Source organism: Cynocephalus volans, chromosome X, assembly GCF_027409185.1.
Source record: "Cynocephalus volans isolate mCynVol1 chromosome X, mCynVol1.pri, whole genome shotgun sequence".
NCBI classification, from domain to species: Eukaryota; Metazoa; Chordata; class Mammalia; order Dermoptera; family Cynocephalidae; genus Cynocephalus; species Cynocephalus volans.
The window spans coordinates 53,349,640-53,376,066 of record NC_084478.1 but is presented as its reverse complement, the minus strand read 5'-3'; the positions used below and the strand labels follow the sequence as shown (position 1 = coordinate 53,376,066).

The 26,427-nt window shown below is 39.6% G+C and overlaps 1 protein-coding gene and 1 long non-coding RNA gene across 2 annotated transcripts in view; one reads left to right on the top strand and one right to left on the bottom strand.

Annotated features, from left to right (window-relative positions):
* The window catches only part of LOC134367344 (endoplasmic reticulum membrane adapter protein XK-like), a 68,703-nt gene extending 45,564 nt beyond the window's left edge, over nucleotides 1-23,139 (top strand). Inside the window, exon 4 of the mRNA XM_063084070.1 lies at nucleotides 22,992-23,139. Coding sequence (XP_062940140.1) covers nucleotides 22,992-22,997 — 6 coding nt within the window. The 3' untranslated portion in view covers nucleotides 22,998-23,139. The remainder of the gene's footprint in view (nucleotides 1-22,991) is intronic.
* Nucleotides 8,254-25,529, bottom strand: LOC134367346 (uncharacterized). The gene is made up of 3 exons (XR_010022406.1): nucleotides 25,272-25,529; nucleotides 17,848-17,977; nucleotides 8,254-8,370 (listed from the first exon to the last, which is right to left on the bottom strand). It is a non-coding gene; the product is annotated as an uncharacterized LOC134367346 (long non-coding RNA).
* Nucleotides 25,530-26,427: the final 898 nt, after the last annotated feature.

The following is a 26,427-nucleotide window of genomic DNA, read 5'->3' as shown; positions in this document are numbered from 1 at the left end:
TTTAGTGATCAATATTCTTGCTTCTGTTCTTTGGATTCTTCTTTAAAACAGTTATAACATCTTCTGATTGCCTCATGAGTTAAATAAAATCTTTTAACATTTGTTCATGTCATATCTGTATGAACATCATGATTTAACCCTGTTCTAAAAATTACCTTTTAATCATTTTAGTGGTCAAACCAAAATGCCCAATACATTCACCTACCAGAGCCAGACAAATTTCAACGACAGACGAATGCACCTCAGTCACAGTTTAAGTCCAGCTTTGTCTTTCCTTGGCTCTTCAAGGAAAATATAAATCACTAGTAGAACACTAGTGACTGTTTTCCTAGTTTTCATTTTCTGATCTACTAACTTCCTGTTTGTTTGTTTTATCTTAGGTACAATTATATCCCATAAATTATGCCTCAATTTTGGCAAAAATGGATGGGAATCTGATTTTAGAGTTTGATGATATGGAGACAACTCTAAATAGATTCATGTTTTATAGATATCTAATCTCTGTTGGGTAAGTAACAACAGAGAATCTGGTTTGTCAGTCTTTTTGTTTGTTTGTTTGCATATTTTTGAGCTTAAATCAATTAACAATTTCGTATCCTCTAAGAGGAGAAGGGTTCTTTGATATCTGAACCAGTGAGTTTTTTCTGTGTCTGTTTCTGTGTCTACTCTTGATTCACAGCAGAAATTGTAGAATTGAAGCTATAAGCTCTATTTCTCTGTGCCTGGATGTCTCTGTGTCTGTGATGCAGAAATGCTTCACCTCTGATTGTGCAAATGTGTATCGTTTTCCTGTGTCTGGATGATGCTCATATATGAGATCATAAAATCTCTGAATTCAAAGAAGCCCTGTTCTGATTGAAATATCTAATAAATAATTGATTATATAAATTGAATATTCCTACAATTCCCTGAAAAAAAAATTCGAACTGTGATACTTTAAATTACCTCAATTTAAACAACATATATTCTCCCAGAAACCAGCTCACAACTATTTTAAGAATTTAAATTCGCTTATGTAAATCTTTGGCAAACATGACTAGTTTAATATTTTGAGTTTCTTGATGGTTAATTTATGTGTCAACTTGACAGGGGTAAGGGATGCCCAGAGAGCTAGTAAACATCATTTCTAGGTGTGTCTGTGTGGGTGTTTCTGGAAAGGATGAATATTTGTATCAGTAGACTGAGTAAACAAGATTGCCCTTACCAATGTGGGTTGACATCATCCAATCCATTGAGTGCTCAAATAAAACAAAAAGGTGAAAGAAGGGCAAATTTGCTCTCTCTGAGCTGAAACATTTAACTTCTGTCATCGGACTTCAGCACTCCCTGTTCTTGGGCCTATGGGCTTGGGCCCAGACTGACACCATCACTCCACTTCTCCTTCCCTACTCAGGCCTTTGGACGCAGACTGGATTATAGCTCCAGCTTTCCTCATTCTCCAGCTTACAGATTGTGGGATTTCTTGGCCTCCATAATTGAGTGATCAAATTATTATAATAAATCTTTTTTATAAATGTGTGTGTGTGTGTGTGTATCTTCTATTGGTTCTGCTTCTCTAAAGAACCCTAATACAGGTTTTATGTAAAGAAAAATGTCTTCTCTGATTTATTGGTGTTAAGTATAATAGCTCCAGCTTTCCTCATTCTACAGCTTGCAGATTGTGGGATTTCTTGGCCTCCATAATTGAGTGATCAAATTATTATAATAAATCTTTATTATAAATATATATATATGTGTGTGTGTGTGTGTGTGTATGTGTATCTTCTATTGGTTCTACTTCTCTAAAGAACCCTAATACAGGTTTTATGTAAAGAAAAATGTCTTCTCTGATTTATTGGTGTTAAGTAGAATGCAAGCATACACTTTTATGTTTCTTGGGTATTTTTTTCCCTAAACTTAAACGATTTTATTGATCGAATAAGCTAGAATTACTTCTACCAAAATTTTAAGATTTGAAAATCGTAAGTTTGTTTAGCTAAATGGAATTATTTTTCTAACTTGTTGTTCCATAGTAATAAGATCTTGTAGTTTCTCAGCTTGAGAACATTTCTAAAATCATTAGATAATTGAAAATCTTGGATGTATTACAGTGAGTTACTGTACATTCAATGTATGGCTTCATCACTTATAAGTAAGATTAAAGACTGACACATTGATTACTAAGCATAATTTTACTTTATATATTTTTGCTTAGTATTTATTCATGCTACAAAGATGCTAATTTGTAGGGTATGTCAATGGAGATGTTAATTTCTGCCATGCTGACAAGTTGTATAACGGAAGTGTGTAACTGAATAAAGCTGGATAGGTGTATTCATTAGCTTGCTTGATGAAATCAGTGACAGAAGACAATTATTGAAACCTGGTCTTCTCTGTGAAATAGAAAAGTCACAATTAATATGCACGAATGAGACTCTACCAGGAGTTTCAAGATAATGCAATATATTTTGGTGACTAAGGAAAAAAAATGAGTGTTTCAAATGTGAAGTAAGTGTGTTTTTGGTCCAGGATAAAAAAAAGAGGGTGATGAAAAACAAAACCGAGCAGATACAGAAAGCTCTAGAAAGGTCTCAGAAATAGAATTTGAAAAGACAGACAGTGTTAGTTGGAAATATAGGGTGGGATGATTTAGCTTCTTTCTCTTTCTTGCTAGCATTTTTGTAACATTGAAGAAGAGAAATAAAACAGGAAATAATGATCGAAAGATGTTTAAACCATCTAAAAAGGAAGCAATTCAAAGACAAGAATTAAGCAACACTTGTCAAAAACTACCCTAAATGTGAATGGATTAAACTCCCCATTCAAAAGCCAGACTGACTGACTGAATTAAAAAGGTAGACCCAAGTATATGCTGCCTACAAGGGATCCACCTCACCTGTAGAGACACACCAACACTAAAAGTGAAGGGATGGAAAAAGACACCGTGCAAAAGGGAACCAAAAACAAGCAGGAGGAGCTATTCTTATATCGGACAAAATAGACTTTAAAACAGAAAACATGAAAAGAGACAAAGAAGGCCACTATATAATGATAAAGGGATCTATTCAGCTAGAAGACATAACAATCATAAACATGTATGCACCCAATACTGGTGCACCCAGATATATAAAGCAAACACTCTTAGACCTAAAGAAAGAAATAGGCCCTAATATGATAACAGTAGGTGATAAGAACACCCCTCTCTCAGTGTGTGACACATCTTCCTTCCTGGCAAAAAATCAACAGAGACAGAATTTAATCTATACCTTAGAACAAGAACAACTGAACCTGGCAGATATATACAGAACATTTCATTGAACAACTAAAGAATATACTTTCTTCTCATCAGCTCATGCAACATTCTCCAAGATAGACCACATATTAGGTCACAAATCTAGTCTCAGGAAATTTTTTAAAAATTGAAATCATTCCAAGTATCTTTTCAGACCACAATGGACTAAAACTGGAAATTAATAATAAGCACAATTCTGGGAACTATACAAATACATGGAAACTAAACAATAGGCTCTTGAATGACCTATGAGTCCAAGAAGAATTTAAGTGGGAAATCAAAAAAATTCCTGGAACCAAAGAAAATAAAGGTACATCATACCAAAACCTGTGGGATATGGCAAAAGGAGTACTAGGAGGCAAATTTATTGCAATAAATGCTTACATCAAAAGAATAGAAAGACTTCAAATAAATGACCTAACACTATGCCTCAAAGAACTTGAAAAACAACAGCAATTCAAACCTAAAGGTGGTAGATGGAAAGAAATAATTAAAATCAGAGCAGAACTAAATGAACTAGAGACCCAGAAAACAATAGAAGAGATCAATGATACAAAACGTGGGTTCTTCAAGAAGATAAATAAAACAGACAAACCATTAGGTACGTTAACAAAAAAAAGAGTGAAGACCCAAATAACAAAATTCAGAAATGAAAAGGGAGACACTACAACTGATACCACAGAAATACGAAGAATCATTAGAAACTAAACAACTGTATGACAATAAATATGAAAATCTGGAAGATAAGGATAAGTTTCTAGACACATAAAAACTACCCAGACTAAACCAAGAAGATATAGAACACCGGAACAGACCATTAACAAGCAACGAGATTGAAGCGGCAATCAACAGTCTTGCAGCAGAGAAAAGTCCAGGTCCAGATCGCTTTACAGCTGAATTCTATCAAACTTTTAAAGAGGAGTTAATACCAATTCTCCTCAAACTATTCCAAGCAATTGAAACAGAAGCTATTCTCCCAAACTCATTCTATGAGGCCACCATAACTCTGATACCAAAACCAGATAAAAACACAACAAAAAAAGAAAATTACAGGCCAATATCCTTGGTGAACCTAGATGCAAAAATCCTCAACAAAATATTAGCAATCAGAATACAGCAACACATAAAGAAAAATATACACCATGATCAAGTGGGATTCATTCCAGTGATGCAAGGATGGTTCAACATATGAAAGTCAATAAATGTGATACATCACATCAACAAACTCAAGGACAAAGACCATATGATTATCTCAATGGATACTGAAAATGCATTTGACAAAATTCAACATCCCTTCATGATAAAGACTCTTAACAAATTAGGTATGGAAGGAAAATATCTCAACACAACTTAAGTCATGTATGACAAGCCCACCGCCAGTATCATTCTGAATGGGGAAACACTGAGGGCCTTTCCCTTAAGAACAGGAACAAGACAAGGATGCCCACTCTCACCACTTCTATTTAACATAGTACTGGAAGTACTAGCCAGAGCAATCAGGCGAGAAAATGAAATAAATGGAATCCAGATTGAAAAAGATGAAGTCAAACTTTGTCTATTTGCAGATGACATGATACTATATATAGAAAAACCTAAAGACTCTATCAAAAAACTCCCAGAGGTGGTTAATAACTTCAGTAACATTGCAGGGCACAAAATAAATGCCCCCAAATCAGTTGCATTTATATACTCAAATAATGAACTAACAGAAAGAGAAATAAAGAAAGTAAGCCCATTTTAAGTTCATGAAGAACTTAAAATATCTAGGGATCAGTTTAACCAAGGAGGTGAAAGACCTCTACAAAGAGAACCACAGATCACTACTGAAAGAAATTAAAGAATACAGGAAAGGATGGAAAGATATTCCATGCTCCTGGATTGGAAGAATCAACATTGTGAAAATGTCTATACTACCCAAAGCGATCTACAGATTCAGTGCAATCCCCATCAAAATACCAATAACATTCTTCACAGAAGTGGAACAAACAATCTTAACTTTCATATGGAACAACAACAAAAAAAAGACCACGAATAGCCAAAGCAATTCTGAGGAAAAAAAATAAAGCTAGAGGCATAACACTACCTGATTTCAAGTTATACTACAAAGCTATTGTAACCAAAACTGCATGGTCCTGGCATAACAATAGACACTCAGACCAGTGGAGCAGAATTGAGAACCCAGAAATCACCCCTCAGGTTTACAGCCATCTGATATTGGACAAAGGCAGCAGAAGTGTACATTGAGGAAAAGACTGCCTCTTCAACAACTGGTGCTGGGAAAATTGTATATCCGTAAGCAGAAGAATGAATGTAGATATGTATCTCTCACCATACACTAAAATCAACTCAAAATGGATTAAGGCCTCAAGTATAAGACCTGAAAACGTAAAATTACTAAGGGAAAATATATGTGAAACACTTCAGCAACGAGGTCTGTGCCCAGACTTTGTGAACGTGAGCCCCAAAGCACAAGCACCAAAACAAAAAATAAACAAATGGGACTATAGCAAACTACAAAGCTTCTTCACAGCAAAGGAAACAATCGACAGACTGAAATGACAACCTATGTTCTGGGAGAAAGTTTTTGCTGACTATGTATCTGACAAGGGATTAATATCCACAATATCCAAGGAACTCAAGCAATTACACAGTAAAATAACAAATAACCTAATTTAAAAATGGGCAAAAGAGCTGAATAGATATTTTTCAAAGGAAGACATACAGATGGCCAACAGGTACATGAAAAAATGCTCAACATCACTAGTCATCAGGGAAATGCAAATTAAAACTACATCGATATACCACCTCACCCCAGTTAGACTGGCTATAATAAAAATTGGTGAATAACAAATGCTGGCCAGGGTGTGGAGAGAAGGGAACACTCCTACCCTGTTGTGGGATTGTAAATCAGTACAACCACTATGCAAAACAACATGGAAGTTTCTCAAACAACTACAGGTAGATCTTCCGTACGATCCAGCAATCTCACTTCTGGGTATATACCCAGAGCAATGGAAATCATCATGTAGAAGAGATACCTGCACTCCCATGTTCATCACAGCTCTGTTTACAATAGCCAAGGAATTGAACCAACCTAAATGTCCGTCCATGGATGATTAGATAAGGAAAGTGTGGTATATATACAGCATGGAATAGTACTCTGTCATAAAAAAGAAAGAAATAGTCCCATTTGCAAAAACATGGATGAGCCTGGAGAAACTTATGTTGAGTGAAATAAGCAAAGCACAGAGGGATATATACCACATGTACTCACTCATAAGTGGGAGCTAAGAGAAAGAAGGAAGGAAGGAAAGACCACAGTCGTGCATTGGTCTTGCAGAGGGAGACAGTATTCCTTGAGTTACAAAGTGGAGTCAGGGGTTGTGGGGAAAATATAATAATTAGGTCAGGCTCCCTCAACTCAGGTCCAGTTGGGCATGGTACAGCACATTTCTTTGTAAACAAGTTCTGTGGGGTTGGAGTTAGTGCGCATGTGCACCCATGTATCTTTTTAGTTTGCTGCTATTGTGTGTTCTGCAATTTGTGAAGCAGAGTTGGCCGGTAGAGCTCAGGCCTAAAAATAGAGCATGTTTATTCTGCTGGCAGCTGCTCAGTTTTTTTGTTTTTATTTTTGTTTTTTGTTTGTTTGTTTGTTTGTTTTGGACTTTGCCGGTAGCAGTTGAGTTTCTGAGTTTCTCTTTGGACTGCCTAGGTATTATATGTGTGCATGTTGTCTTTCTTCAACCAAAGCTCCAAGGACCTTTTTGCTGGTTACCTAGCTCATAGACCTTCATGTGAAGGGCTTGTGAACGGCTCGAGGGGTCTGTGAGCTCTATACTCAGCCCTAGCTCTTCAGGGGTGATGAAGTTTGGATTTTTTTGTCCTCCCAGAATTCATGTGGATATTTGATCCCTAATGTGGCAGTGTTGGAAACTGATTAATTCATGGGGGGCAGATCCCTCATGAATGGATTAATGTTCTCCCTGAGGGGGGGTGGGGGGTGATGAGGGTCCTGAATGAGATCTCACTCTATTAGTTCCCATGAGAGCTGGTTGTTCAAAAGACCCTGGCACCTCCCCCCTCTCTCCGTTACTTCCTCTTGCCATGTGATCTGCTTGTACCCACTGGCTGCCTGCCACTTTTCTTGATGAGTAGAAGCAGCCTGAGGCCCATGCCAGATGCAGCTGTCCCAGAATTGTAAGCCAAATAAACCTCTGTTCTTTATAAATTACCCAGTCTTGGATAGTTCTGTTATAGCAACAGAAAATGGACTAATATAGATGAGAAAGGGGGAGGGGGAGTGAGGTTGTGTAGAATTGGGTGGGAGACATGGGGTACAAATGCAATTTCCAGTAATGTGTACGCTGCCAGTATGAACTTGGCCTTCACATCATGGGCACAAGGTGTGACAATCAGCTTTGTATCTCATGAATATTCACAGTAAACAAAATAAAAATAAAATAAAAACCCACATTCCACAAAAAAAAAAAAGAAAAGAAACACAAGTTTTTGTTAAAAATTTTCAAAGCTGATTCAGATATCATGAGTTAATTCATAAGATTTTCAAAAAGAGCTTAATATGGAATGCACTGAATACTGAACTCTACCTGAGAATTTGATTTCCTCTCTGTAAAAGGGACCAAGTTTTGTTAGAATATGGGTCTGCTCTTAATGAGATATTATAAAAGGCCACTCTTCAAATGCATTAGCTTCTTGTGCTGCTGTAACAAATTACCAAAACCTCGGTGACTTTTAAAATGCACACACTTATTTGCCTACTGTTCTGGAGTTCAGAAGTCAAAAATCAGTTTCAATGGGCTACGCTCTTTGTAATCTGCCCCTAAAGCAGAGATTCCATATCTCAGCAGAAAAGCTTTCAACACATTTTTCTCACTTTATCATTCCCCTGATTATTGTCTTTAAAATAAAAGAAAAAATAAAAGTTGTATGTTTTTTAATGTTTATTAATATTTATTGTATTTCCACTTCAAGTAACAGGTAGCTAAGCTACAACCATTCATGTTTTCAGGCTTTCATAATCCTATCTTAAGTGTTCCCATGTCCGGACGATTTTCACTTTGCCTTCCACAGATGGAATCCTAAATGAGAAATAAAACAAAATTATACTTCAAATCATACTTTTCACTTAAAACTCTCTCTGAGATTTTCCATTATGCCCTAGAAAGTCACAAAAAATCATTTTGTCACCATATAATAAGACAGGTGGTAAAAACAGATTTATTGTGTAGACTACTATATATCAGTTACACAGAAATTGTCTAATTCAAAGAGAAATTCAGATTGCACTAGGTTAAATTTGAATAGGGAAACTATTATTAACATAAATATTTTAGAAATTGTCACGTATGGGAAGGCTCAAAATAAGTGAGTATCCTCACTGTCCGTTATATATTTCTACTTAATACAGTGCTGGTGGTACATTCCCTGATGATATTAGTCAACAACACTAGAGAGTTATAAGGCATAATTTCAATCATTATATGTAAAAGTTTGGTTGCAATTTGATGATGTTAATTTGCATCTACTACTCCATACTTTACTGAAAATAGGCTAAATCATTACTCTTACAGACACTTTGACAAAAATTCCTTTTCCGACTTTGTAATTTTCTTCCTTTGTGCATGACAGAAAGAAGTAATTTTACCTTCAGTTTCATATGCCCTCCCAAAGGCTTTTCACTTCCTTAACACATTATTTTACTTGAATTTTATTAAAGGAATTTATTTTTTTAATTGAAACAAATTGATTGTACATATTTATGGGGTACAGAGTTATATTTCAATATATGTTATACAATGTCTGATGATCAAATCAGAGCAGTTAGGACACTCACCATCACAGAACTTTGTCATTTCATTGTGATGAGACATTTGAGTTCCTCTCTTCTAGCCACTTGATAACATACAATATATTATGGATAATTATGGATGCCTAGCACTACAGTACACCACAAGAACTTATTTTTCCTATCTAGCTATAATTTGGTGTCCATATATTACTGATAATAAGTTAACCACAGCCATTATAAGCCTCTGTTTCCTCCAGATTGCTACTGGATTTACACTGATGCTTCCCTAAAGACCCTACAATCAGCCACAGGCCAGAAACTTTCTCTTCAACAAAAGGACTGTCTCACAGCCCTGTGAAAAAGGCCAGCACCTCAGGTACTTCAATGAACAGGTTCTTGGGTGCAGGCTTCTCATGCCATCACATAACCACCTTTTAGGATGATGTCAGTGGACAGAGCCAGCATTTCCAGAGCCCTTTATCTTAGATCATTTGAGTTCATGACATAGTTTAACACAGTATCCAGCAGAACAAGACCTAGATTTGCAAAGTCCAAAGATGTGTACTCTAAAATCAGTCCTTTTCTCCTAACCTGTCTGGCCTTCCCCAAATAAAACGCAGGTGAAAGTTCCTGAGAGTTGCTGTTGAGTACCTTCCTAGAAATCCAAGAGACCCTAATACCTCACTATTAAAGACTTTGGCTTCATTTTCCCAGAGGAGAACATTAAACACTTTCTATCACGAGGCTCTTTTCTCAGGATAGAGTAGAGGAAGGAGCATCAACTCCAGTTAGGAGGGCTGGGCTCTCATCTCCGCCGTGCTACATACTCACCATGTGACCAGGAGTGATCTGAGCAACATCTCTGGGCCTCAGTGGCCACACTTGTAAAATGGAAACTCTAAAAAAAGTCCTGCCCTCTGAACCCCATTTGCCCACTTTCAGTAGAAATCATTTCTTAGGAAAAAATCCTAGTCTGGTTATTGTATACCTTGAGCAGATCTGTGAAATAATTTTCCCCTTCCTCACTTTACAGCAGTGAAATCTGAGAGGCCCCCAAGTCAACTACACTACAGGAGACCAGAACCTGGTTCTCCTCCATCTCCTTTCACTATTTTGCCCCTTCATGTCATGAAGAGTCCCTTCTTTTCATCCTACATTTCAGAACCCAAATATCCAATAGCCACAGTATCTAACCTGCCTCCCTGCTGCTAACAGCTTTTCTTCGGTAGATTTTGCTTTAACAGAATAAGTTTAGAATTATTTTCTTGACATTTATTCTAGAATATTAAGAAAAGCCAATCTCCATTGACACACAACTCCAACACTGAATAAGGCAGAAGTACCCACACAGAGAAAACACTACTGAGTCTACCCAGAACCAATACTAATACACCCTACTCAACAATCAATATAAAACACATCTATGGGAGGAAATCTCTCTCCTCAAAGCCCACTTCAGAGTAATAGGAAGAGCAACTGCTCAACTGGATGACCAGAAATCAACATAGAGAGACTAGAAACATGAAAAAAAAAGGACATATGACACCACCAAAGTAATACAATAATTCTAAAGTACCAGACCCATAGAGCAGGAAACCCTTGAAATGACTGAGAAGGAATGTTGAGTGAATCTTAAACGAACTTAGTGAGATACAGAAAGACTTAGTTAGACAAGACAATGAAAGAAGAAAAACAATCCAGGACTTGAAGGATGAAATTTACCAAGAGATAAATTCCATAAAAAATAATGCAGCAGATCCCCTGGAACTGAAAGACTCAATGAAATAAAAACTACAGTTGAGAGTATAAGCAGCAGGAACTTCTGATCTTGAGGACAGTCTTTTTGAAACAACCCCAGCAAACCTAAAAAAGAAAATAGAATTTTTTAAAAATGAAGAGGATCTGAGAGATAGCAGATCAACTTAAGCGCACACACATTCGAATATCATGGTTTGTTCCAGATGGGGGGGAGACAGGAAAAGGCATTGAAAATATATTCAATGATACAATCATGGAAAACTTCCCAGGTATTGGTAGAGATATAGAATTCCAGATCCAAGAAGCTCAAAGGTCCCTGAGCAGATTCAACCCCAAAAGGTCCTCTCCAAGTCAAACTGTCGAAAGTCAAAGACAAAGAGAGAATTCTAAAAACAGCAAGAGGAAAGCATCAAGTCACCTATAAGGGAAGCCCCATCAGGCTAACAGCAGACTTCTCAACAGAAACTCCACAGGCCAGAAGAGATTGGGATGATACATTCAAAGTAGCATAAGAAAAAACCTGCCAACCAAGAATATTTTACCCAGCAAGGCTATCCTTCAGAAATGAAGGGGAAATAGTGTATTTCCCAGAAAACCAGAAGCTGCAGTTTACCATCACACAACCAGCTCTACAAGAAATCCTTAAGGAAGTCCTGCACCTGGAGCCTAAAAACCAATGATCACCACCACGAATACACTAGAAAGAACGAACACCACTGGTAGAACAGATATGCAAATGAGAGGAGAAAGAAACTATACTATATCACCTCAAAAAAAAAAAAAAAAGAAAAGAAAAGAAAACTGAAGACAAACAATAAAATGGAAAGAAAGGAACAAAAGATATTCAAATCTACCATAGGAAAAGCAATTAAGTGACAGATGTAAGACAGAGCCTCTCAATAACAACACTAAATCTAAATGTATTAAGTTCCCCACTCAAAAGACACAAACTGGCTGAGATTGTATTAAAAAGCTAGACTAGACCCAATATACGCTGTCTTCAAGAGACTCATCTCACTGGTAAAGAGGCATACAGTCTAAGAGTGAAGGGAAGTTAAAAGATACACCATGCAAACGGAAACCAAACATGAGCGAGAGTGTCTATTCTTATATCTGATAAGACAGACTAAACCAAAAACCATGAAAAGAGACAAAGAAGGCCATTATATAAGGATAAAGGGATCTATTTAGCAAGAAGACATAACAATCATAAATATATATGCACCCAACACCAGAGCACCAAGATATATAATGCAAATACTATTATACCTAAAGAAAAAGATAGACCCCAATAGGTTAAAAGTTATGGACCTGAGCAAACCTCTCTCAGCACTGGACAAATCATCTAGGCAACAAATCAACAGAGAAACACAAGACTTAAAACTGTACCACACACCTATTAGACTTGGTAGATATCTACAGGACATTTTATTCAACAACTACAGAATATACATTTTTCTCATCAGCACATGGAACATTCTCCAGGATAGACCACATGTTAGGTCACAAATCAAGTCACAACAAATTTAAAAAGAAATTAATATCATTTCAAGTATCTTTTCAGACCACAAAGGATTAAAACTAGAAATCAATAACAAATAAAATTCTGGAAACTATACAAACACATGGAAATTAAACAACATGCTCCTGAACAACCTATGGATCCAAGAAGAAATTAAACAGGAAATCAAAAAATTTCTTGAGACTAATGAAAATAAAGACACATCATTCCAAAACCTGTGGGATACAGCAGAAGCAGTACAAGAGGGAAGTTTATTGCAATAAATGTGTATATCAAAAGAACAGAAAGTTTTCAATTAAACAACCTGATGCTACACCTCAAAGAACTAGAAAAACAAGAACAATCTAACCCCAAAATTAGGAGACAAAAAGAAATAATTAAGATCAGAGCAGAACTAAATGAAATAGAGACCCCAAAAATGATACAAAAGATCAATGAAAAGTAAAAGTGTTTTTTGAGAAGATAAGAAAAATACACAAACCATTAGCAAGGCTAACCTAAAAAAATGGGGAGAGAAGACCCAAATAACAAAAATCAGAAATGAAAGAGGAGACATTACTACTGATACCAAAGAAATAAAAACAACCATTAGAGACTGTTACAAACAACTGTTTGCCAACAAATTTGAAGACCTGGAGGAAATGGACAAATTTTTCGACACACAAATTATGAAGACTGAACTAAAAAGACAGAAAACCTGAACAGACCAATAACAAGCAATGAGTTTGAAGCAGTAATCAGCAGCCTCCCAATGAAGAAAGGTCCAGGACTGGGTGTCTTTACTGTTGAATTCTACCAAACTTTTAAGGAGGAATTACTACCAATTCTCTTCAAACTATTCCAAAAATTTTTAAACAGAAGCCATTCTCCCAAACTCATTTTATTAGGCCAGCATCACCTTGATACCAAAACCAGAAAAAAGATACAACAACAAAAAAGAAAGCTACAGGGCAATATCTTTAGTGAACATAGAAGAAAAAATCCTCAAAAAATATTAGCAATCAGAATGCAGCAGCACATTGAAAACATTACACACCATGATCACCTTGATTCATCCCAGAGATGCAAGGATGGTTCAACCCACACAAATCAATAAATGTGATGCACCACATCAACCAAATCAAGGACAAAAACCACATGATTATTTCCATAGATGCAGAAAAACTATTTGACAAAATTCAACATCCCTCATTATAAAGACTCTTAGCAAATTAGGTATAGGAGGACAGTCTCTCAACCCTCTAAAAGCCATATATGACAAACACACTGCCAATATCATCCTGAAAAGCCTTCAGCTTTTCCATTAAGGATAGGAACAAGACAAGGAAGCCCGATATCACCAGTCCTGTTTAACACATATTGGAAGTATGTCAGAGCAATGAGGCAAGAGAAATAATAAACAGCATCCAGACTGGAAAAGATGAAGTCAAACTGTCTCTGTTTGCAGATGACTTGATCCTATATATAGGAAAACCTAATGACTCTCCCAAAAAACTCTTAGAGTTGATAAAGGACTTTCATTGAAGTTGCAGGATATAAAATCAACATGCAAAAATCAGTAGCATTTTTATACTCCAATAATAAACTAGGAGAAAAAGAAATCAGAAAAGCAAGCCCATTTAAAATAGTATCCAAAAAAATTAAATACCTAGGAATTAATTTAACCAAGGAGATAAAAGATCTCTACAACAAGAATTACAAATTACTGCTGAGAGAAAGAGGACACAAAAAGATGGAAAGACATATTCCATGCTCTTGGATTGGAAAAATTAACATTGTGAAAATGTCCATATTCCCCAAAGTGATCCACAGGTTCAATGCAATCCCCTTCAAAATACCAATAACATTCTTCACAGAAATAGAAAAAAAAAACAATCTTAACATTCATATGGAGCAACAAAAGACTCAGAATAGCCAAAGCAATCATGAGCAAAAATAATAAAGCTGGAGGCACAACACTCCCTGACTTCAAGCTATATATTACAAAGCTATAGTAACCAAAACAGCTTGGTACTGGCATAAAAGCAGACACTCAGATCAATGGAATAGAATAGAGAACCCAGAAATCAACCCACATACTTATAGCCAACTGATCTTTGACAAAGGCAACAAGAACATACATTGGGGAAAAGACTGGCTGCCTTCAATAAATGGTGTTGGGAAAACTGGACATCAATATGCAGATGAATGAAACTGAACCTGTACCTCTCACCATATACCAAAATCAACTCAAAGTAGATTAAAGACTTGAATATAAGACCTGACAGAATAAAACTCCTCAAACAAAACATAGATGAAAAACTTCATGATATAGGACTAAGCAAAGACTTTATGAATGTGACCCCAAAAGCACAGGCAACAAAAGAAAAAGTAAACAAATGGTATTATATCAAACTAAAAGGCTTCTGCACAGCAAAAGAAACAATTAACAGCGAAAAAAGACAACCTACAGAATGGGAGAAGATATCTGCAAACTATGCATCTGACAAGGGAATAATATCCAGAATATACAAAGAACTACAACAACTCAACAGTAAGAAAACAAGTAACCCAATTAATAAATGGGCAAATGAGCTGAATAGACATTTCTTTTATGTAGATATATAAATTGGCAATGGACACATGAAAAAATGTTCAACATCACTCAGCATCAGGGAAATGCAAATCAAAACCACACTGAGATATCATCTCACCCCAGTTTTACTGACTATTAACAAAAAGACAGAGAATAACAAATGCTGGCAAGGATGTGGAGAAGGGGTGCCCTCCTCCACTGTTGGTGGAACCGTAAATTAATGCAGCCTTTATGGAAGATGGTATGGAGGTTCCTCAGACAACTACAGATGGAACTGCCATGAGATGCAGTAATTCCACTGCTGGGTATATACCCAGAAGAATGAAAATTATTATGTCAAAGGAACACCTGCACTCCCATGTTTATTGCAGCTCTACTTACAATACCCAAGAGTTGGAATCAACCTAAATGTCCATTGACAGATGAATGGATAAGGAAAATGTGGTATATATTCTCAATGCCATAAAAAGAATGAAATTCTGCATTCACAGCAACATGGACGAACTTAAGAAAATTATTAGTGAAATAAGCCAGGCACAGAAACAGAAAGAAATACCACGTCTTCACTCATAAGTGAGAACTAAATAAAGAAAGAAACAAAGAAACAAAGATAGATAGAAAGGAAGAAAGAATGATCACAACAATACATTGAACTTTTAATAAAAAAGAGGACAGAACTGTGGTTATTAGAGTTGGGACAAGGGGAGTGAGAAATTAGTTAAAGGTCACAGAGATTGATTATGTTTTGTAAACATGAGTATACTAATTACCCTGATTTGATCACCACATATTGTATATATTTATTGACATTCTATTCTGTACCCCACAAATATATATATAATCAATGAAAAGATTTAAAAAGAAGAAAGAAAAATAAAAGCCAATCTCCTACTACCATGAAGAACTTTGAAAGACAAACACTAAAACACTACCAATTTCAGATCCCATTCACATCTTTCCATTAGGTTTAAAATGCAACTCCTAAAAGAATAGAATATAGTAAATTCACTATTCCAGTGTGATGCGACTGTAATTTCAGGACTGGGGCATGGCCACAAACTGCTTGTTACTCATGGGCTCCAACAGGTATGGGAATTGAACACCAGCATTTAAGAACCTTCACAGAAATCTGACTCTGCCACACATTTAAGTGACAGGTTTCATGTCATAGGACAGGGTGTACACCAGGTCTGGGTGTTGTCAAACTCTAGTGATGATTCAAAGGTGAGCTGTACACTAGTCATGCACAATAGCTCCATGTATCAGTTCAAAATTAAATGGAACAAGAAAAACAGAAAAGACAGGCCCTAGGCCAAAGATACTTTGAGGAGTACTGCACAGTCCTAATTCAATAAATGAGAAGAATTAATTTTTCTAAACATTATGGGTTTAGATTTAAATTACAGTGGAAATAATGGACTCAAGTATCTTCAGGAGCCAGGAAGATACTGTGAATGACTGGAAGGGTCAGCAATGGTATATAGTAGGGAAGGGTAAGGACTGTAGCAAACTAGAGACCTGGTCTTATTAGGGAGGCAGGTAATCATTTCTAGTTGACAGCAGTCATGTGTACTCCCAGACATTTTGCTTTCCCAAGAGAAGCCAGAAATTGAACTTTTCAGGTAAAAAGATCTAGATCTTTAATGTTGGCAGCCAATTAATTTTCTTTTAAAAACATCACTGCAGTCCTAACGATCCCATCTGCTGCATGGAGTAGGTATGGGAGCTGCCACTTTGTAATTTGTGCTTTAGGAAAATGATGTATTTAATGTGCCCTCTTTCGAGAATCCTGTTAAAGCAGTCATAAGGGCCTTTTCTAAAGAATCAAGACATCTCCCTCTGGCCATATCCTATAGGATCTTTCACAAACATGGACCAGGGGACCTGGGCCTTCAAAACACTTCTGCTCCCAAAGGATGCTGTCAGTGAGAAGAAAGCCTAGTAACCAGGCCTTGTGTTCATGCCAACACCAAGCCAATGAAACCCTCCATTTCCCCCAGGCACGACGCTTGGGTTCACTTCTTTTCACAGGTGTGTTCTGCCATGCTGACCTGTGTCTGACCCTGCCCTGCCCTGACAGACTTGTGATCACAGACCTGGCTGGCAGCCATCCCCTCCTCAGCCTCTGTCCTTGCCCAATTGGGTTTTAGCTTTCCTTCTCCCAACAGGGCACTGGTCGCCAACGGCGTCCACACCACAGGGCCCAACTAGAGGGAATCCATCCTGACCATCCCCGCCCCCACCCCCGCGTTGTAGAAACGCACAGGAGGCCTCAGCTTAGGTGGGTTTGTGCACTCCCTGGGGCCACCATTCTCATCAGGCCTACCTCCCTACCTCCCCTGAGCACAGGGTTCCTTGCACACATGGAAGGGGCTGTGGCAGGTACTACATTAGGCTGCCGCTACGCTGGTCTTGGCCCCCATGTTTGCTGTGAGATCCAAAAGCACTTCTGATCACGAGCTTAAAGGGATAGCAAGGTCTTCCTTCTGATCCTCCCATGGCCTCGGCTATGCAGAGAGCTGGCCAACGGGGACTCATTCAAGCTCAACCTCCCAATGCCAACTCAGATATCAAGCAAAGAGTCTGAAAGAGTCCAGGAAGCCTGGCTTCATCCAGGAGTCACAGTGACCATTAGTGTCAACTGCGACATGGACTGTAAGGAGTCCAACTGACCACACAGAACCACTAACTCGACATGGTTAACCCATCGACTATGCCTTCTCTTGCCTACAATGAATTCTTCAGATGTACCTGCTGGTGAAGTATCCAGGAGATTGTGTTTGGTTCTACAATAAGCCATAGTCATTAGCAATATACACAGTTTTGAAACATACGACAGCTATTTAACCACTACGTGAAGATCTGAGTATACCAATTAATTCTCTGTCATCACCCATCCTAGAAATACTCACTTTTGACTGAAGGACACTGTAATATGAGAAACCCATGTCCTGGACACAAAGGTGCTTCATTTCAGGGAGAGCATGTTGTCACTGTCATGTGATCAGCTGAGGGTGCTGGGGAGAGGCCTGTGTCCTGCTCCTATGAACAGAACAGGAAGACATGAGTTTGGTAAGGCTAAAGGTGCTTCACGGCTCTCTATGAGGAACCACATGTTTTGGAGTGGACATCTGTACAGTGAGGTGTCTGTAAATACGAGGTTCAGTGGGCATCACATGGCAAGAAAGGCTTTTTGGATTTAGATGAGCATATCTTCCAAAGAGCCCTAAGTATACCCGACACTAGTTCCTTCCTTCTTGGGACACTCCTGTGAATCAGTCAAAGGCCGAGCAAGATCCTTCTGATTAGAGAGATGGTGGAAAGGGGCAGTGAGAGTGTATGTCACAAGCAGAAGGAGCAGAGAGGAACCCAGAGTGGGGAATGCCTGGTTCACGCATCCTCCCGTCTTCTTCCTCGGTATGGCACTCTCCCATGTCTACACAAGGCTCAGCAGGAGGTGGTTTCCATAGCCTAAGCATCTGGCCATCGCCTGAGCACCAGGCCCAGTTGCACCTTGGAAAAGGGTGCCTGAGCAACTGGTTTTAGGGGCGGACACTGACGCAGATACTGATTAAGGGCTAGACTATGCCAATCACCGTGAGAAGCAGGAGTTTACAGCAAACATGGCCTTAATTTCTAGGAAAACCTGCCGATGGCGGGTTTCTTATTACTCCATTTACACACAAGCAAACTTGCTCAGACGGAAGAGATGAATGTACAACATCACATGGCCAGAAGGAGGTGAACAGGGACCTCAAACCCAGGCCCTCTGACCTGTTCTTGAAGTCAAGAGGCAGCCTGTGACTATGACCAACCCTCTGTGAAAGGCCAGCAGGCAGCAGAGGGAGGCCCTCAAGGACCCCATGAACAGTGAGCTCACAAGCAAGCGAACAGATTGAGTCTATCACTTTGGGACAGAATTTACACAGAGTATACCTATAACTCTCCAAACATGTATTCAGCTACCCATAGCTCTATGTTGTCCTAAGAAATACACAATCATAGACAGGTTAGATGTTTCATCTGAGAATGAGATCAATAATTGTGTTCATGATGGAATACATTTACAAATAATTCAATTCATTAATCATTAATAACCAGGAAGAACTGCTTGGATTGCCTGACGTAGGCCAGATAGTAGCTTTGATACAATATTAATATTGAATTTACCAGTGTCCACAAGAGGACAGGAAGATCCGTACCACACAAAGTATCAGAGCACTAGCCCCCAATCCGTGTGTCAAGTCTTGTGGAATGCGCAGGGTACAAATAAATAAGAAATGAAATCATCATGACCATGATTCCTTTTTGTATATTTCCTTATGGTTTCCCATCACTCTCCAATCTTCGTGTAAAAGCCCCGTCCCATCATATTCGTGCCAACCAGTGTGCCACCCTCTCCAGCCCACCCCGTTGCCATCACCTTCTGACTTTAGACCTTGCCTATCATGAACAAATCCTTCCCCAACCCAGTCACAGTCTTCAGCTCCACCCCAGTTCCCAACATCGTGCTGGGAATTCACCTTGCCTAGGAGGCCGCCCGCCACCTTCCTGGCCTCACGAGGCCTGTGAGGACACATTCTCTCCCCTTTACCCCAGCCAGCTCATCCCTCCAGGGCCACGGTCCGCACTGTCACCATCAGACACGGCTCCTCTGAAATCAATGATTCAAACACCCCACACCGACCACACCTTCTACCTTGCAACTCTCTGTGGGACAGCTCCCCCTCGATGTCTTAGGGACCCCTCCATCTCAGAAGACAAAAACAGAGGAGTCAAGAGCACTGGCATGGATTTACATAATTTATTAGCATTTGCTGCTGGCAGCAGCACTGGCTCCTCATCTAGGGGTGTTTTGGAGGTGGGATGGGGCTGTTGATGAGGTCCCGCCAGGCCTTGGTACCCAGGGAGCGCTACTTTTTCTTGCGTTTAGGCATCTCCTCGACCTGAGGTTCGGTACCATGTTGAAAGAGGCTCTGGAGCTGCTGGTTGCTGTCCAATGCCCTCTGCACGTGCTGTGGGGCGATGCGCTTCCTGCGGCAGTTGTCGGCCTCCTTGCCCGCCAGCTCCAGGACGTTGGCTGTCAGGTACTCGAGAACTGCTGCCAGGAAAACAGGTGCGGACGAGCTCAGGCGCTGGGAGTAGCCGCCCTCTCGCAGGTGGCGATCCACACGGCTAACCGGGAACTGCAACTCTGCTCTTGAGGAGCGGGAGAGGGTCCGCCTCCTACGTCCTTGGGATTTCCTGCTGACTTTACTCCCAGCCATGACGGTTGCTAGATTTTGCTTCTATTGGCACAGCTTGATTTTCCCACTGGCCTGGGGCTCTCAACATACCAGTGCTTATTATGGCCCACTGTAGGCCCAGGCTGCAGGCCCTCATGGGTCAGGGAGCTGCCTTTGTGACAACCTAGACTTTGTGATGTCATTAGTGCCCACTGAACAGTCCTTAGCATAGAAATGCCCAGGAGAGCAACCTGGTCACCTAGTACTGGACCCTGTTTTTGAGGAAACTCCAACTTTCCACCTGACTTGAATATTCTAGCAAAAAAACAGTTTCAGTGGAAACACTGCCCCGTCTTTTGGATATCACTACGGGTTCTCTGATTCTAGTGTTGCATTGCCTGTGAGCTCATTTTCACCCCTCTGCAACTTGTACGTCAGTGACAGACATGCTCAATGTCTTGTACAATAAGTTTCAATTGTGCCCCTCATACTCTGTTATAAAATTAGTTTTACCTTCATTTACATATTGATATCAATATCTCTAGTCAATATTCCTATGTTTCTTCTTTGGATTGTCTTTTGAGCTGTTTTTAACATCTGTTTGTTCTCCCATGACTTAAATAGAATCTTTAAACCGTGTTTATTCTTGAAAACGTCTGAAACTGAAAGCAAAAACATATGCCTCAAACGTCCCCTTCTCCAGAGTGATTTACCAATACCAATAGGGATCCATGGCTACAACTGCTCATGTCAGGAACTTGAGAACCACTCTTGACATTTCCCTCTATCTCACCTTCATTCCCAATCAATTCCCACTTCGTTCCCCTTCTACATCCTTAACACTGCTCCAGTAATCCACTCTGAGTGTTCCAGTTCACGCCATTACCATTCGTACCTTAACAGCTGTAGCAGTCCCCTTACTGGCCTTCCTGTTTCTCTTGTCACTCACTTCCAACCCAGTTTCCAGAGAAATCAGTTTACAAAAGTAAATTTGAGCATGACACTGTGTTGCTTAAAACTCATCAGTGCCTTCCTGTGGCTTCCGGGATAAAGGCTGAAATTCTTGGATGCTCTTTCCTGCTTTTCCTTCACCTGCCTTCTTATCTATCAGTTTTCAGTTTAATCCTAAATTCTGGACATCTTTGCTTCATCTCCCAGACTTGGTTAGATCCCCCCCATATACCCTCATACAGGCTCTTTAACTTTCACTTTGCAGGATTTACATGAAATAGAATAAATATATGATTAATCATCTGTCTCATATTTCTCTATCCTATTCCAAGATGATAGGGGCCTGCTCACCTCTTTCCCAGCTTTTTCCACAGAGAATAGCCCAGGGTTTGAAATGCAGAACATCATAAATACTCATCGAGCCTGTGAATGAAGCCTTACAAATCTAACCTCAGAGCCTGGCTCCTCTGGTGGACTGTGAGCACAGTTTCCTCTTTAGTAGGATGGAGATAGTATCATCTAACTCACAGAAATGCACTGAAAATGAAACGCAACACTGCCCCTCACAGTGCTGGCACCAAGCAAGGGTTCATAAAACTGTTGTTATTACTACCAACATTACCACCTTGACTGGATGAGAGAATGGCACTGTGAGGTCCAGGAAGGCCAAATGGCAGGCTGCAGGGGCCTTCACAGAACAGTATAACCTTGGGGTACTCACCTGAAGTTTGGCATGACCCATCCTCCAAGGTCAAGAGACTTGATCAAGCCCCTACTGAGAACTGAGTAGGCTTAGGGAGTCTCAGGATGGCTAAACCCACCCAAGACTGAAACTCATAGACACAGTGTCCGTTATTCATTGACTGTAACAAAGAAAACTTCCCAAAGTTTTTATGAAATACACACAATAGGCAAATTTATAGAGGCAGAAAATAGATTAGTGGTTTCCAGGGGCTGAGGGGACGGGGGAAATGAGGAGTGACTACTAATGCGTAGGGAATTTCTTCTTGCCATAATAAAAATGTTCTAAAATTAGATGATGGTAATGATTGCACAACATTGTGAATATACAAAAACCTACTGAATTGTACACTTAAAATGGTGATATTTATGTGATGTGAATTATATTAAAATTAAAAAAAACAACTCTCCAGTGACCATGTAGCCATGTCTACCTTCTATTCCTCGTGCCAAACTCTGCTGAGGCCAAATTCACCAATGTTTGCTCAATGAGCACTGAATCAGAGAGTGAGATGAGGGTTATAAAATTTGAATGCTGAATGGGGTCAGGCTCTGAGGGACTCCATATGCTTCTCCTGTCAAGAGTATAGACATTTCTATTGGTCTGGACTGCACTTAGATGGTGTGGCAGATACTGTTAGCTGCCTATTCAATATTGATTCCTCCCACTGTCTGTTAAGAAAACAGGGCTTTGTTCTGGGTGGCAACAGGCCAAACCCCAGGCAGGTCATGAGTAATCTGATCCAATGTTCCCAAACTTTGCTGATAATAAAATCACCTAAAATTCTTGTTTAAAAAACAATAGAGAAATAAAAATATATACCCTGGGCTTCCATCCCAAACCAAGCAAATCACAATTTCCAGAGATGTGTCTTGTTGATAGGTATATTGAGCAAGCCCCCTGATACCTCTAGTCGTCATCAGGGAAGTATGAGGAATACTGGTCTAAGCCATTGCTGGCAATCACTCCTGTGCCTGGCTTTCCTAATATCCCGTGCAGCTCGGTGACCATGTGATCAGTTCTGGTCAATGAGACCTAAAGTCTATTAGGGAGATTTCTGGGAAAACTATACTTACCAATAAAAGGAGAAAGAGATCCATCCTTCCCTCTTCAGTGCTTCTTTTTGTCTTCGATGCAGCTATGATGATTGGAGCTGAAGTAACAACACGAGTGAAAGGCCAGTGGATAGGTGCGGACATCAACTTTGCCACTGTTGAGCAGCTTAAATAATGCCACCAACCTCCAATTTCTTGTTAAACGAGCAAAATAAACCCTGGGTTGTCTAATCCTATGGTCAGGTGTTTGTCCCTTGGACCAAATGCATTCCTGAGCATGTAATAGATACTACCAACATTTGCCTCTGTGACACACCCTAGCCCATGCTCCATTTATAGGGGCTTTGCCCCTTCTGGGTGAGGGATTCCTTCTTCAGATATGTCAGGGCAGTCATTGGGGTTAGTCAAGACCTACATAAATGGCAGCCATCTGTCTTTTCCACAGGACCATGTCTACTTCCCTTTTCTATATCTATTTATCACTTCACTCTCAGAAGACTTATATTTTTTCCAAGTTCTTGAGGGACATCTCATAGATATCCCTTGTGATGCTGACAATTTATGGGGTAGGTTTTATTTTCCTGAAGAGAATTCTGTCTGAAAAACTATAACAAGGGTTAGCAAACTTGCTCTATAAGGAGCTAGAGAGTAAATATTTTAGGCTTTTGTGCCACATGGTCTCTGCTACAATTACTCAGCTCTGTCTCTGCAGCCCCCAAATAGCCACGGACAATACATAAATGAAAAAGCATGGCTGTGTCCAATAAAAAAAAAAATGTTATGAAACCGGCAGTGCCTGGATTAGGCCCTTGGGCTGCAGTTTGCCAACCCCTCATCTATAAGACAGTCTTCACTATCAAAAACTTGAGGAGAAAAATTGGACCTGCCTGAAAATATTAAACTGGTATCACCACATCTAGTTTTTTGCTGTGTCCCTGCCACTTGGAAAAACAACAACCTGGGAAAAGGGTATAGCGGCATGCAGGGGACCCATCTTGGTCAAAACCCATTGCAGGCATAAGTCCTTAAAGAACACTGATGTTGCTATATTTATTGAGCACCTACTCTCTACCAGGGGTTGTGGGAGGCATTTACATATAAACGTTAATACATCAAGGTTCAAGAACTCTGCTTAAGATTCTCACTCATATCTTAAGAATCAAGGTCACGTAACCTGGATATGCAAGTATCCTGTCACCCTGCCATGAATTACAACATTTTACCATCCAGTCTAAAATACAGGCAGAAGGAGAACAAAATTGAGTGGAGTGAAATAAATAAAAGTGTTTTATTTCCAATTTAAGTGATTTATTAAATATGTATTTTTTTCAACTTAAGGCTTTTAAATCATTTTGCATATCTGTAGTAAAACTTACCAAAATGTCTGGTTTTATTCATAATGTTACTATTTGGGAGGGGTTATTTCCCCTTTTCATCTGAAGGCTTTTCACTTATGTCCAATAAAAATAGAAGTTTTTGAGGAAACTTTACTTAACCAAAATAGGCTCTTAATTTGATGATGTGAGAACAGCCCAAAGCTTAGAAACTGTGTTCACTTCATAGCTGATATACCTATTAGAACAAACTTTAAGACGGCAGGAAAGCGGCCTTCATTCCATCTGTCGCCACGAAGCATTTACAACCGTCTCAGCCAATCTATAACTATCACTGAAAGACAGAGATGAAATTCCAAGAGGACCAGCCTCTGGCAGCTCTATTTTCAGCCTCTGGGAAACTGTGTAGTTTTTAAATGGCCACAATGTTACTTTTGGTCCCACATACTCTTCCATAACTCTGCCATTCCTCAACAAGAGCCAGAGATTACATCCTTCCCCTTCCCTGGAACCTCAGCAGGACTTTGTGACAGTTTCAACACAGAAGGGACCAGAAGTTATGTCCCATGATTCCCAAGGCTGGATCATAATAGGTGATATGGCTTCACCCTGGCCTTCTCTCACTCTTAGGACACTTGCCTTTTGAAGCAGCCACTATGCTGACAGCAAGTCCAAGTTTGCCCACACAGAGAGATCAAATGGAGAATATCTGAGACTCCCAACAACAGCGAGCATCAAGACATCTGAATGAATGGGCCTGCAGTGGATTCTAGCCCCCATCTTTGAGTCACCCTAACTGATCCACAAGGGAGCACACGTGAGCTGTCCCTTTTGAGCGCCGCCCAGAATATGGATTCATAGCAAAATAAATATTATTATTTTAACTCACAAAGTTTGAACTTAGTGACTGGAACATAGATAGGCTCAGGAGTAAATTCACATATCAATAACTTTCACTTGAAACAAAATAAACTATATATTTTGCTTCCCATTTTGATCTATGTAGGCAGAAATCAAAAATATACATACTTCTTCCAACACTGACGTCCTGCTCCAAGACGCTTATATACAGCTGCAGGGTCAGTTGCGGGGCTGAGCCCAGGAAAGCCTGGATCACTGATGCCCGGCTGAATGCAGATCGGTGGGTGAACAGCTTGCCTTCTGCCTGGCCCACCTCCTTCTCAATCTCCTCTGAGAGGCCGTTTTTGGGTATCTGCCGCTTCTTGGTGATGCTGACATAAGGCTCTTCACTCTGGCCTGACTGGAAGGAGATGCAGAATAATTCAAAACACCTGGAAATAAATCAGAAAGTCATAATAATTAGAGACAGATAGGATTTTGCCTTTCTCAGTCACTCTGCTTAGACTTAGCCTGATTCTCAAAGCCTTGTCATGGCTACTCTGGACTGTTGTCACTCCTCTAAATCATCCATTACAAGGACCACTTCTGAGCAGGGAGTCCTCTTGAGACCCTCCAGCAGGCCAATAGAAATTGAGTGAGAAACAAATAGAGAGGTGACACCGAAGGACATTGAGATGAGGAAACCTACTAGAGAATGGAAAGTGTTTCAGGCTCCAGAGCCACAGAAAAATGTTCAATATTCCTTCATGACACATATTAGCTGACACCACCTCCCCCACACCCTTTGCCTCAATTACAAAGCAGACACAGTGCTGTGAAAGATGATGATAATACAGTATACCTATGTGTTCCACATCCAACAGATATCCCCAAACCACCCCAGTTAAAGCGGAAGCTATAGGTGGAAGATTTCCCAGTACAGGGCAGCTTGCCATATAGCATTTCACTGGAAGACCACAACATATTACCTGACTTTCTGTTCTCATAAGCCCTTAAAGGGCAAGGTTAATGTCAATCACACCTAGAGACCTGCCAAGTATGTCTTATTTATGGAAGTCCAAGCCTGCCCTAGAGACTAAGCCTTAACCTCTCCAAACTGAGAATAGCTGGCTTTTAAAATTGAGATGTCCTCTCTAGGTAATAATATGGGTGTTGAAGTGGGAAAGACTACTGACGTCTGCAATTTATCTTGAGTGCACACACACAAATGAGTTGGTGGATGGATAGATAAATGGAAAGATGTGGAACAAGATGTTAATTGTAGAATCTAGGTGTGGTGGGTACTTGGATGTTCACTGTAGAATTGTTTCAAGTTTCTTCTCTG